Consider the following 13,094-nt stretch of genomic DNA (forward strand, 5'->3'; position numbering starts at 1 on the left):
AAAAACCAGTTGTATTTCTATACAATAGCAATGAGCAATCGAAGATGAAATTAAAAAATTTAAATTCCATTTAAAAGCACATCAGAAAGAACAAAAGGAATAAATTTAGGAAATGTAAAATTTATACTCTGAAAATTACAAAACACAAAGAAGATCTGAATAAACTGAAAAACATCTCTTGTCAATGAATTGGGAGACAATGTGTTAAGCTGACAATATTTATCTACAGACTTAGTGCAATCACTATAAAACTCTTAGTTGACTTATTTACAGAAATTGACAAGCTGATCCCAAAATTCATATGGAAATTCAAGAGACCCAGAATAGCCAAAACAATCTTTGTAAAAGAAGAATAAAGTTGAAGGACTCAAACTTCCAGATTTCAAACTTACTATAAAGCTACAATAATTAAGACAGTGTAGTACTAGCATTAGGATATCTAATAGAATAAAATTGAGAATTCAGAAATAAATCATCACACTTAGGGCCAACTGATTTCAACAAGGGTGCCAAAACAATTCAAAGAGGAATAGTTTTTTTCAACAAATAGTACTGGGCAACTGGATATTCACATGGGAAAGAATAAGTTTGACCCCTACCTCACTCCATATATAAAATATAACTCAAAATAGATCACAGATATAAAGAGTTAAAACTATAAAACTCTAGTTTTTTAAAAATATAGGGTATCTCTTTGTGACCTTGGATTTGACAGTGGTTTCTTAGACATGAGAGCAAAGTATAAGTAATCAAAACAAAAAAGATAAATTGAATTTCTTCAAAATTAAAAAGTTTTGTGCTTCAAAGGACCCATAAAGAAAGCAAAAGAGAACCCTTAGAGTGAAAGCAAATATTTGCAAATCATATATTTGGTAGCGGACTTGTATCTAGAATATATAAGGAACACCTACAACTCAATAGTAGTAAGGCAAATAACCCAATTAAAAATGGACAAAAAATGAGTGGACATTTCTTCACAGAGTATATACAGATTGCCAATAAACATATTAAAACATGTTCAATATCATTAGTCACCAGGGGAGTGCAAATTAAAACTACAAAAAGGTAACACTTCATATCCCCTAGGATGGCTATACCACAAAGACATAAGTGTTGATGAGGATATGGAGAAATTGGAACCTTCATACACTGCTGGTGGGACTATACAATGATGCAGCCACTTTGAAAAACAGTCTGGCAGTTCCTCAGATGGTTAAACAAAGTTACCACATGATACCACAATTCTCCTAGGTATATACCCAACTGAAATGAAAACAGATGTACACATAAAAACTTGAACTTGAATATTCATAGCAGCATTATTTATAATAACCAAAAAGCGGAAAAAATATAAATGTCTATCAAGTTATCAATAAAGACATAAATGGTATATTCATACATATATCGGCAATAAAAAGTAATGAAATACTGACCCAATGCCACAACAAGGAGGAGCCTTGAAAACATTATGCTAAATGCAAGAAGCCAGTCACAAAAGACCACCTGTCCCATGATTCCATTTATATAAAACTAGAGGCCCAGTGAACGAAATTCGTGCACTCGGCGGGGGTGGGGGTGGGGAATGTCCCTCAGCCTGGCCTGCGCCCTCTCTCGATGACGGCTTAAGCCATCAGTTGGACATCCTTCGCACTGCTGCGGAGACGGGAGAGGCTCCCACCACTGCCGCTGGGCTAGCCAGCTGTGAGCCTGGCTTCTGGCTAAGCAGTGCTCCCCCTGCATTGAGCGTCTGTCCCCTGGTGGTCCGCGCATGTCATAGCGACCCGTCATTCCCGTTTGGTTGATTTGCATATTAGCCTTTTAGTATATAAAATGTCTAGAATAGGCAAATCTATAGAAACAAAAAGTAGATAAGTGATTGCCCAGAGCCAGGAGGAAAGGGAATAGGGCAATTAGGGAGTTACAGTGAAAGGGCACAGATTTCCTTTGGGGTGATGAAAACATTCTAAAATTGATTTGGGTAATGCTCACACAACTGTGAATATGCTAAAAACTGTATACTTTAAATGGGCAAATTTTGTAGTATGTGAACTGAATTATATCTCAGTGACTCTTTGCACATCTAATTTGTATTATGATTTTCTTACAGGCCTTACATCCTCTATTCATAGAATTGAGTGCATGAACAGGGTAAGTTTAAGTCAAGCGCTTGGCCTATTAAGAGCTAGACAATGAGATCTAACGACCTATGTGTAGACCAAATGACCAGGGCAAAAGTTGAAACAAGGCTTTCACTTATATTTTAAAATAGGAGCCTGAATGTCACACTGTTTATTTGCTGTGAATGGGAGTCTTTTGTAATAGTTTTTGCACCTGTTATTCCCTTAGAGTTTGGTCAGCCCTGTCCTCTTCCAAGCCTTCATAATTCATTTCCTCATGTCAGGAGTTCTGTTTAAATATTCTCCTCCTTCCAGCTTTGCTCCTTTAAAGTGTTTCCCCCCTCCCTCAAATGTCTTTATGGGCAGACCATGATGAAAAAAGATAAAAATCAAGCAACCGTGAAGATAGGGAGGAAATAAATAAATGAGACATCTGACTTATGCAACACAAAACACCATTTGGGGCAAACGACATGCCATGTATCCGCATGATCAATAACTGGCACGAAGTGGCTGGAACCCAAAGTGCTCAACAAGACAAGATTTATTATATACTTAAAAAATTAAGTTTAGCTTTTAGCCTAATGTCCAGGCACTGCAGACACTGGAATCTAATTTACTATTTATTGGAATACTAACTTGTTGACAGCACATTTTATGTGCCTTTACTTATTTCATCATTAAGTATAAAAGCTCAGGAAAGTAATTTGATTTTATCTCTTTTTACTTAAAACCATCTAACTTGTTTTAAACTATTCTTAGGGAAGGCCATTTATCATGCTTATGATAATGTGCTGAATTGGCCTGAAAACAAAAAACCAGCAGATACAAGCCCTAACAAATTTTAACCACTTGAAATCAGACATAATAATTTAAATACGAAGATTACTGAACAAACAATAGAGCAAACTATCAGAAACAAATCATAACCTCATGCTTTACTGAGAAACAAAACCAGACCCAGATTTGAATTCATAATGGCTTCACCCTATTTCTTCAAAGAGCTTTTACATTTAAATATTTTCCAAAATGTTTTCCCATGCCCCATGACATTACTGAAGAGAACAAAAATGTAAATATAGAGACAATAGCACTGGTTTAGTGTCTGAACAAGGATAGTCTTGAAATGAAGGTTGTTCCTCCAAGTTATTACAATGGGAAGCTACACACTCATTCCAATGATCCTGCTACTGCCCAGGGCATTTCCTCTGTAGGAATCATCACATTTTGTATTGAAAAAAAACTCCTGTCACTTTATCGTTGGAGATTGTTTTTATTACAAATATTATTGCCCCTGCTTTAATGGCCTTTACATTTGTAAGACACTAGTAGCCCTGTGCACAAATCTGTGCATGAGTAGCTCGCTGCTGCTTGCCTCAGCTGGCCACCCCACCTGCGCCCTTGGTATCTCTCTGCCGCTTATAGCTTGCTTGCTGCCCCGCCCTCCTGTAGCTCTCCACCGCTTGTAGATTGGTCATGACGTTAAGGCGTCCTAGCTAATTTGCATATTCCTCTATTATTATATTAGATGGCTCTGAAAAGACCTTTAGCTCTTTTAAAAAATCAAATCTATTCTTAAAGGGACTATATCTGCCACTACTAAAAATATTCAGAATAACACAGAGCAGGTTCAGAAAGATTTGGACAGAAACATTCTTGTGCTATGGACATAACTTTCAAGGTCAATACAGAGGTGAAGTCAGCACTCATTTGAGTTGGCTTAGGCCAGTGGTCGGTAAACTCATTAGTCAACAGAGCCAAATATCAAGAGTACAACGATTGAAATTTCTTTTGAGAGCCAAATTTTTTAAACTTAAACTATATAGGTAGGTACATTGTTATTAACTTAATTAGGGTACTCCTAAGCTGGCCTTTGCTGAAAACGTCCTCAATATGATTGAGGTACGTTCACTGAGGTCGACCCCTTCCAACTCTCCCATTCACACTCGTCTTGTATACTTGTTTCGTCTATCTCCTTTCGTTCAACCTCTCTATATGTCCAGACCATCTCAACATACCTTTCTCAATCCTCGACACTACATCTTCTTTCACTCCACAACGTTCCCTAAAATTAACTTAATAAACTTTAAAGTTTTAAGTCAACTTCGCACTGTACGTGTGCGCCCGCACGTGGTATTTTGTGGAAGAGCCACACTCAAGGGGCCAAAGAGCCGCATGTGGCTCGCGAGCCGCGGTTTGCCGACCACTGGCTTAGGCAGTTGTGTTCCAGGACTAGAATGTTAATCTCACAGAAGGTGAGCAGGGAGGAGTCTTAAACTTCAGACTAGGTTTGTCAGATACTGTTTGCCCATGGTGAGTTATGCTTTCTAGATATGGTAATTCTCACTCTAGTTAGAATGTCTTTCCCCAGATTAATGGTATGTAAGAAAAAACACACACCCTCTTCAGGTCTACTCACCCATATCCACGCTTGTACTAGAACTACTGCAAACACTGACTTTAGGTCACCTGCTGGTCATGAGGTATATGGGATCATGACTAAGATGCACATTTCTGGGAAAATCAGGTCCTTTATCAAGCCCAGGAAGGACTGACTGGCCCCAATGGACATACACCATCACTAGAAGGAAAGAGGGTCCCAAAGCAGAGCCTCATGAAGAAAGCAAACTGCTCAGACCTGATTCCTCACTGTCTTGGGCGAGTTAGCCTCTGGGCAGCTTTAACAATGACTGATGGTCAGGAAGATCTGAGCCATCAACTAAGGCAGGTCCCCTGACTCTGAAGGCTTCATGAACACAGAGGCAGAGAGAAGGGACCAGGAGTTGCTGGAGGCACAGAAGGAGCCACAAGCCAGAATCCACAGGGCACCTGTGTGGAGTGTGATAAGCTGGAGAACTCACTGCACCAAGGAAGCTCAGCCAGGCTGCGGCCAGGTACCAGCTTCCTCCAGTGGAGGGACACCTGGCCTCCGACAAAGGATGTGACTGAGTGAAACCCGGCACTGGCTCTGTGCTTCCCTGGTCACTGTTGTTTATGACGGTCCTCTCTGTGAGACTGCAGGGACCATGTCTGTTTTCAACACTCTGGTATCCACCGCACCCCCACAACTCGGCCTGGTGCAGAGCAGAGGCTCAAGAAAGTCTGTGAATAAATGAATAAAGCTCCTTGGACCAAGCACCTTCATCTGCTGCTGGGAAACTAGGACAGACATCGGTGAGGAAGAAAGACAGGAGCCTGAAGGGTATATGCATAGGAGACTGTTCTTCAGACAGGGTAAGAGGGACTTCTAGACAGAACACCACCACCCATGTGACATGGCCTGCCCGTTGGCAAATGAGGTCATAGCATCATGATTTTAGAAGCTGAAAGGTCACAACATCATAATTCTGGGAGCTGGAAGGAAATGAAGATCAGGTAGAAGAAAACAGTTTCAGTTACTTTTCAATGGTTTATAAATAACTATAGGCCCAGTGCACAATATTCGTGCATGGGTTGAGTCCCTAGGCCTGACCAGCGATCAGGGCTGATCAGGGCCTTCTTTCATTCTGTGGCGCCCCCTGGTGGTCAGCACACATCATAGTGAGCAATCGAACTCCCAGTCTCCTGGTGGAACTACTGAGGGGACAGTTTGCATATTAGCCTTTTATATTTATAGATTATTGACAAAGTAAACCTCTAAAATGAGTGTTCTTTTTACTCTGCAAAGACTTGTTAAAAGCTCTCCTCTCCCTCCTGTAAGAAATAAAAAATGAGAATGGAAAGAAATAGCTACCCTGTGTTCAGAATTTGACAAGAGCTTCATGGTGATTGTACCCAATTGGGATGCTTAAATGTCACCTGCAAATGGGATTCTGTTTATTAAAGGACTCATCTTATTGGGTGGTTTCCAGTGTTGGGTAACCAGCCACAACTGAGCAGAATTAAACATTCAGCAAAGCACAGCTCCTCCAGTAAATCTTCCCACAATGCCCCTGCTCTCCACTTAGAAACATATTAGGCAGAAGAGTGTCTATACACACAAAGTAACAGAAGAACAACAAAGCTATCTTGGGAAGTCAGGCATGAGAATTCCAGAAGAGCCATTCCATGATGCAGAAGCAGTGAGCTGTGATTATTTACAATTAAAATGGAGCAACTGAAGGTCAATTATGACATAAGGTTTTCCTTCCCTTCTTCCATCTCTATTCCTCTTTCCTTCCCCTTTTTATAAACTGACTCATGGATGGGAGAAAGATGATGTAACATTTTCACGTAATATTACCTTGGTAAAACCTGCTCGGGCTGTGATAGACAGGACCGGAACGCAAAGTGAGCTAGACAGATTGCAGAGCTGGTCTGAGGGAAATGATGTGTGTGTCAATGAGAGGATATGCATTTCACTTGAGAAAGAAGCGGACATTTGATTACTAGGAAATGGGAAAGGGCACATTAGTTGACAATGTGGAGAAAAGACCAAGGGCATCACAACACATCCTGTCAATTATAAAGCCAATGGTGTGTTTTGGCAACGCAGGAGGCAAAATGCATTTTGAGATTCCTCAGTAGGCAGGCAGTAGGGAGGAAAAATATGTGCAAAGAAGGAGACGGGGCTTCTTTTAGACCAGGAAGGATGTGGTGGGAAAAGAAGCGATAAAGAAAAGGTAGGTGGAAACAACTAATGAAGAACCTTCAGAGTGAGACTAATTGTTCAGTTTAGTAAACATTAGCAAGGTCAAGCTAGTATAAGGCTCACATAATTTAACTTAACCTATGACTCTGATGTGCATGGCGAATGTACCTACCTTATTAAGTCTAAAAGGAGTATGGGTTTCCTGCCCAAGTCTCCATCCAGCCTCTGGTGGAGTGCCTTCCATGTGCCTGACACTTTGTGTGATTGCATTGAATTCTCATAACAATCCTGGGAAATAAACACTGTTCCATTCATTTTACAGAGAGGTCAACTATGTGTCCGAGATCAAGCACTCTGCCCAGTGTCACAGGACTAGTCATTTGTGGACCCAGAATCTAAATCCTAGTCTAACAGAAAAATGTATGCTGTTTCTGCCGGAGACCAATTCCAGCATGACAGCATGGCTGCATCTGGGAATGGCTGAAGGCATTTCCCCAAACCTGAATAGGATACATTAAATTGATTCTTGGCTGCCAGACAGCTAAAAGGCATCTTAATCTACATGTTATTGCCTCTTACTGGCTAAACACCTGAAAAGCCGTAGGCTAATTTCCCCATTCTGCCTCGCCTTAGGACAAGTTGTCTTAATAAAAAGCATGGGGTCCTGGGGACTAAGAGAACCTAAGACCTTAGACTTTAAGACCTTTGAACTTAGCTCCTTTAGCTAAGCTCCTCTGACCCCCAAATGCCTTTCAAAATTATATCTCGTCTCCGGACTCTTTATTAGTCTCTGGATTCCTATTTAATCTTATGCACGGCCTTCTCCAGATTCCTGAACCCTTCTTGATGCTGGGACAAGAACCCCGGCAGTTTCCACTAGACCAGCCGTGGGCAAACTAAGGCCCGCGAGCCGGATCCGGCCTGTTTGAAATGAATAAAACTAAAAAAAAAAAAAAAAGACCCATTGTGGCCCTCGAGTCAAAAAGTTTGCCCACCCCTGCACTAGACTCTATACATGAAATAATGTGTTGCAATTTATGGAATCTATAATATCAGTTGTAGGATGCTCCAATAATGTACGTTCCACTGAAAAAGAGATGCACTGCCAATTACATCTTCACATATGACACACCACTTATTTGTAAGACAAATCCTGATTTCTGAGATGTCAAAATGGGGAAAAAGCATGCCTCTTACAATGAATGAAATCTGGTCACTATTGTTTAAGGAAGATTATCTGAGCAGCTATGAACAATCTGGACCAGAACACAGGAAAGATAGAGAAGAGGTTGCCACTGTCATTCAGCTGCTAAGAAAAGGAAGCCTGAGTACAGACAGAGCCTTGTGACATGGAAAGAGAAGGCGAACTTCTAAGAAACACGTTGGCAAAAGTAAGGGCACTTACTGAACACTGTCAGTCAAATAACATTTCATTTAAATGCTTTGTCTTCTTCTGAAGCCATGTGTGTTCTCTGCTCTGAGTGGGGCTGATATTCGTTCCATTCAGCTGTTTCCATCTTCGAGCAGTCAGCCTACATATTTATTACACACACAATTGAAGTTCACGTAACCAGAGAGTCTGGAGCATTTTCATTAAGTATCTTAGTTGGAAAGTAAAAAGGACATACTAGAAAACAGACTGCCACATAGACATATAGATAAAAGTGTGTGGCCTTGCTTAAAATGTAACTCCATATCCTATCCATTTAGTTTAAGAAAGATTTAACTAAATGGCCTACTATGTGCCAGATACTTGACTAATCATTGGGATAAGATGAGTAAGACACATCCAGCCGTGAGAACTTTCCGATCTTACAGGTGATGAAAAAGTTGACCTAACCAGGTGTCTCATTATCTCCCCTGCTTGCTCTAGTCCATGCCATGGCCATTTCTTACCCGATCATCTTCCTACTTCTACCATTCTTCCCCACCCCATTCTTGCTCCTCACAGAGCTTGCGTGACTCTTAACCATAAGTCATATCATGTCACTCTTTTCTTTCTTACTCAGTAAAATTCTAAGTCCTTAATCTTGGCCCATAAGATCCCATATGATCCAACTTTGATGCCACTTGCTACAATAATTTCTGTTACTCCACTTTGTGCTTGGCTTCTTTACTGTTCCTAGAATATTCTAAACATGCTCACCCCTCAGGCCCTGTTGCCTATACCTAGCACCTTTATCACTAATGTCTCCGTGACTTGCTCCATCACTTTCTGCAGATCTCTGCTCAAAGGTAGTTCTATAACTGAGTCCTTCTCTGGAATTCCTTACCCCCCTTATCATAATGGCTTTACTTTTCTTAGAAAAATTTACAGGAAAAAAAAGTATCTATTACCACTGGAACTTATTTGTTGTTTGCCTCTTCTAACAATATTGGTTTGCTCTTGTATTTCCAACACTTGCAATGTTGACTGCCATGTGGTCAAGGGTCAACAAATATGTCTTGAATGAACTGGATGAATGGCTGGGAGTTATGCATAGGATTTTAGGGGAGCAATGAGAAAAGTGTAAGGCATATTCTGGGAGGTACGGGAGACCAGAGAAGTCCTCCATAAGCAAGTAATATTGGGCTGAGACTTCCTCCATTCACATTCTCATGCAGGCATTCATTCGTTCATTCAACACATTCTTATGGAGTTTTCCTCTGTGATAGGAACTATTCTAGGACCAGGAATATGGGTGTCACAAAGGCAGATAAGTCCCTGTTTTTGTGGAACTTACACTCTAGAGGGAGAAAGACAACAAGTAAGCCAATGCATGAGTAAATAAGAAAAACATCCAATATTGACACATGCAATGCAAAGAACTAAAACAGGATGACGTAAAAGAATGCCTAAGTGGTTACTTTAGATTGGGTCATTAGGACAGTGACATTTCAGTGAGACCTGAAGGACAATAGGAAGATGAGCAGATGAGCCATTCCTATAGGGAGAGAACATCAAGGGCAAAATCCGTAAGTGGGAATGGGCTTGAAGTGTTCAAGGAACCAGATGGAGGACACGTAGCTGCAGGGCAGCGGGCAAGAGAAGAGGGCATGACTTAAGATCAGATAGGAAGAGTATTAGGAGTAAATAGACTTGGGAGGTGATACAAGGGAAGAGCCAGATCGAAAAAGGTTGTAGGTGGCAAGGTGCATGAAATAGATTGGGATGGTTGAGTAACTCGAGGAAATTCATTTCTCCTGGGTTCAGTGCACAGCCGAGGACAGATTCTAGACTACTGTCTGGGTAAATTGTTTTTTTTTTCCATGAAGCTCTGGCACCATATTTTGTTGCAGTTGGAAAGAGAACCATCTTTCTAGAAAACATATCTTCATGGAGATCAATAATCAATCTACCAGAAAAGACCATATCAAGATGTATATTCTTAGAAGGTTCAGTTATTATATTATTTGAGCTCCTGTTAAGCTTAGAAGCTGGGAAGCCAATGCAACCTTGCATATTTTAATCTACACACAACCTGAAACCTGCAAGCTGTCACCACCCCCATTTTAGACGCTTAACTGAAGGACTGGCAGGTTCAGTCACTCAGTGTAGACAGTTGGGGCTCAGTTCCGCTTCTGCTCTGCCAACTGCTGTTTGCACTGCTGTCCAGCATCTCATCAACTGATTCATTGAACCTGCCTCGAATGATACTTGCCATCCACTTACCCTATGAATCTTGCTTGCTACAATTTTTCCCTTGGCATTATCTGTCTTCTCCTGTGCCTGCCTGTGATTTAGAAAATGTATTTCTCTATTTTTCTCCTCAGCTAGTCCTAATCAATACCATGTTTTATGGAAGGTGTTCTGTAGCTCAAAGACTTCCTCCTTCTACTGACAAAAATGACACAAACCAACTCCCTCAATGATGGGATTACTATACTTGCACACATTTCTTCCTTGATAGTAATGGAGTCCCCAAGGTTGTCTGAGTCTTTAGGAATCTTGACAGATCAACATTTTTGTTATAGTTGTGATCCTGTTATCAGCAGAACCAGATTCCTCAAGGAAAGTAATGCTAAACTCACAACAAGAAATCTAATTTAGGTTCACAAGGTAACAAGCAACCAGTAACTACTCAATATGTATGTCAGTGCCCTGTGGCTGACCAATTATGTATTGAGATTGAAGTCATCTGAGACTATTACTTTATGCAACATAACAGAAGGCATCCTGAGGTCTAACAAGATAAAATATATGTCCAGGAGGAAACAGACGAAGGGTGAAATCTTCTTCCACGAACAATGGCGCACCACAAACCTCGAGTACATATTCCTCACTTAACAATGTAAATACATAGTTAAGACCTAGCACAGGAGAATTAAGATTTCCATTGTCAATGAGGTTGAAAAAAAGTCTGTCTAAATGTTATCTGTGGCAGGAGTCATTTATTTTTTCAATTTTTGGATGTCCAAGAGAGATCCAAGTTTTCAAGTACTTTTCTATTCGGTGGCCACATCAATGATGTCCACAAATGCCAGGGTTTTCATAACGTGAGCAATGATATGCGCAGTTCCTGTCTCTTGCCAGCATTTTCATAAACTTTAGCAGTTACTTTTTTTTTTTTTTGGTAAATGGCAAATTCCTGAAATGCGGAAGGCAAGACAGAAGGCGGGGACTGCTTAGACTGCTGAAAGGAAATACCTGTGAGAAAGTTGGTCCCAATTTTCAGATGCCAAACATTTTTAGAGACCAGAGCTCAAAGGCAGGTGCTCAACAACCTCCACCTTTTTCATAATAGTGGAAATTGCCAAAAAGCACATAAACGTGGTTAGAAGAAAAAGACAAGCCAATAACAGGCAGGGTCCAAGAAACAGCACAGAAGGGCAAAACATGGGAAATGACTAAATATTGTATCTCAATTTTCCAGTGTTTCTTTTTACCCACACTTATAGGAATGACATTTTTCAGGGCTTAAAATTAGTCTTTTCTAGCACCCACATTGTGACAAGAAACAAATACAAACATTAGTTATTTAGCTGACATAATTAAGAATGAAAATAACATCAGAGTTACCTGAAATTCTAATCCATAATTTTCTCTGCAGAATTCTCTCAATTTAGGATACACATTTTCTCTTAGTGCCTGTCTTTCTGCTCCCGTGTCTGTAGTAGAAAGAAAACAACACACACAGAAAGTGAATTATGTCCACATATATATATTTCTGGGAAAAAGAAAGCTTACAAATAAACATTAACAATAGTATGACCAAGCTGGGGTGCCGCATTGTGAAATAATGGGATATTTTACTGGGTGGGGAGGACCTGCTCTTCACCGAGCAGGGGGAGCAGAGACCCCCCACCAGGCACCCACAAGAAGCCCGCAGGACGGATGGGAGCCCCACTGCTCACTTCTGCGTGCTCTGGCAGAGCTGAGAATCCACAGTTGATCTTTTTTATTTTTTTAATTCTTCACCCAAGGACATGGGTGATAGGGAGAGGGAGAGAGAAACATCGATGTGAGAGTGAAACTTCAACTGGCTGCCTTCCATATGGGAATGGAACCAATGACCTTTCAGTGCATGGGATGATGCTCCACATCAGCCAGGGCCACCGATGATTCTTTAGGCCCAAGTAGACCCTCACATGGAGCTCTTAGCCATGGCCCCACTGTCTTTGGACAAGGTAGAAGGAAAAATTACAGGGCTATCAGGTGTTTTAGCCCCAATAAGTATAACTTTCAGAACACACATACACAGATTAATCTAGTTTCTGACTTCCAGAAAATCCAGACTCTATCACCATTCCCTATTGTATTTAGACATACGATGACTTTTACAAAATTTAGGACAGCATCCATGCAATCAGGACTATAATAGGAAAGGCAAATTGTGGGAGCCAACACCCAAACTAGCAGATTCCACAAACTGTACAGTTGATGAACCAGAGTTAAACCGAGTAACGTCTCCCACCTTGGATTTAAGGACTTCTGTTATATCAGAGAGGGGATTGTTTTACAGGTGCCACATTATGTCACAGCTTAGAAATAAAATATTTTTTATTTTCCATGTCATCACAAATGAAAGAAGGAACAGAGAACCCGAAACCAGAAGACCCACGGACTGTGTGTGCTCTTCATGGTGACTATTTGGCACAGAAAGGGATTCCACAGCCAGTGCTGGACGATGTTGTGCATCAAAGACGACACAAAGATTCTTACAGCAGAGAGGTTGTTCATCGCCCAACAACCTTCAGTGCAAGATGAGACATGGAGCTTTGAAAAATGAGGTTAATGTGTTATCTCATGAAAAGTACCATTTTCTCAATATACCTCAATCCCAGCCAAACGAGGAAACATTTGCCTACCACCTTTATAGCTGAGGAACCAATTTAAAAGAATTTCCTTATTATTCTTAAGCAGACCAGTCCAAGCAAACTTGGCCATCTGCTGTGTTGACCTGCTTACTTTCCTGCTGTTCTGAAGC

The 13,094-nt window shown here is 40.8% G+C and overlaps 1 protein-coding gene across 1 annotated transcript in view; it reads right to left on the reverse strand.

Annotated features, from left to right (window-relative positions):
- NWD2 (NACHT and WD repeat domain containing 2) overlaps window positions 1-13,094 on the reverse strand; it is a 135,470-nt gene that overhangs the window by 73,590 nt on the left and 48,786 nt on the right. The window contains exon 2 of the mRNA XM_006088522.3: window positions 11,687-11,775. Coding sequence (XP_006088584.1) covers window positions 11,687-11,775 — 89 coding nt within the window. The remainder of the gene's footprint in view (window positions 1-11,686; window positions 11,776-13,094) is intronic.

The sequence above is a fragment of the Myotis lucifugus genome, unplaced genomic scaffold (assembly GCF_000147115.1).
Source record: "Myotis lucifugus unplaced genomic scaffold, Myoluc2.0 scaffold_48, whole genome shotgun sequence".
Lineage (NCBI taxonomy): Eukaryota > Metazoa > Chordata > Mammalia > Chiroptera > Vespertilionidae > Myotis > Myotis lucifugus.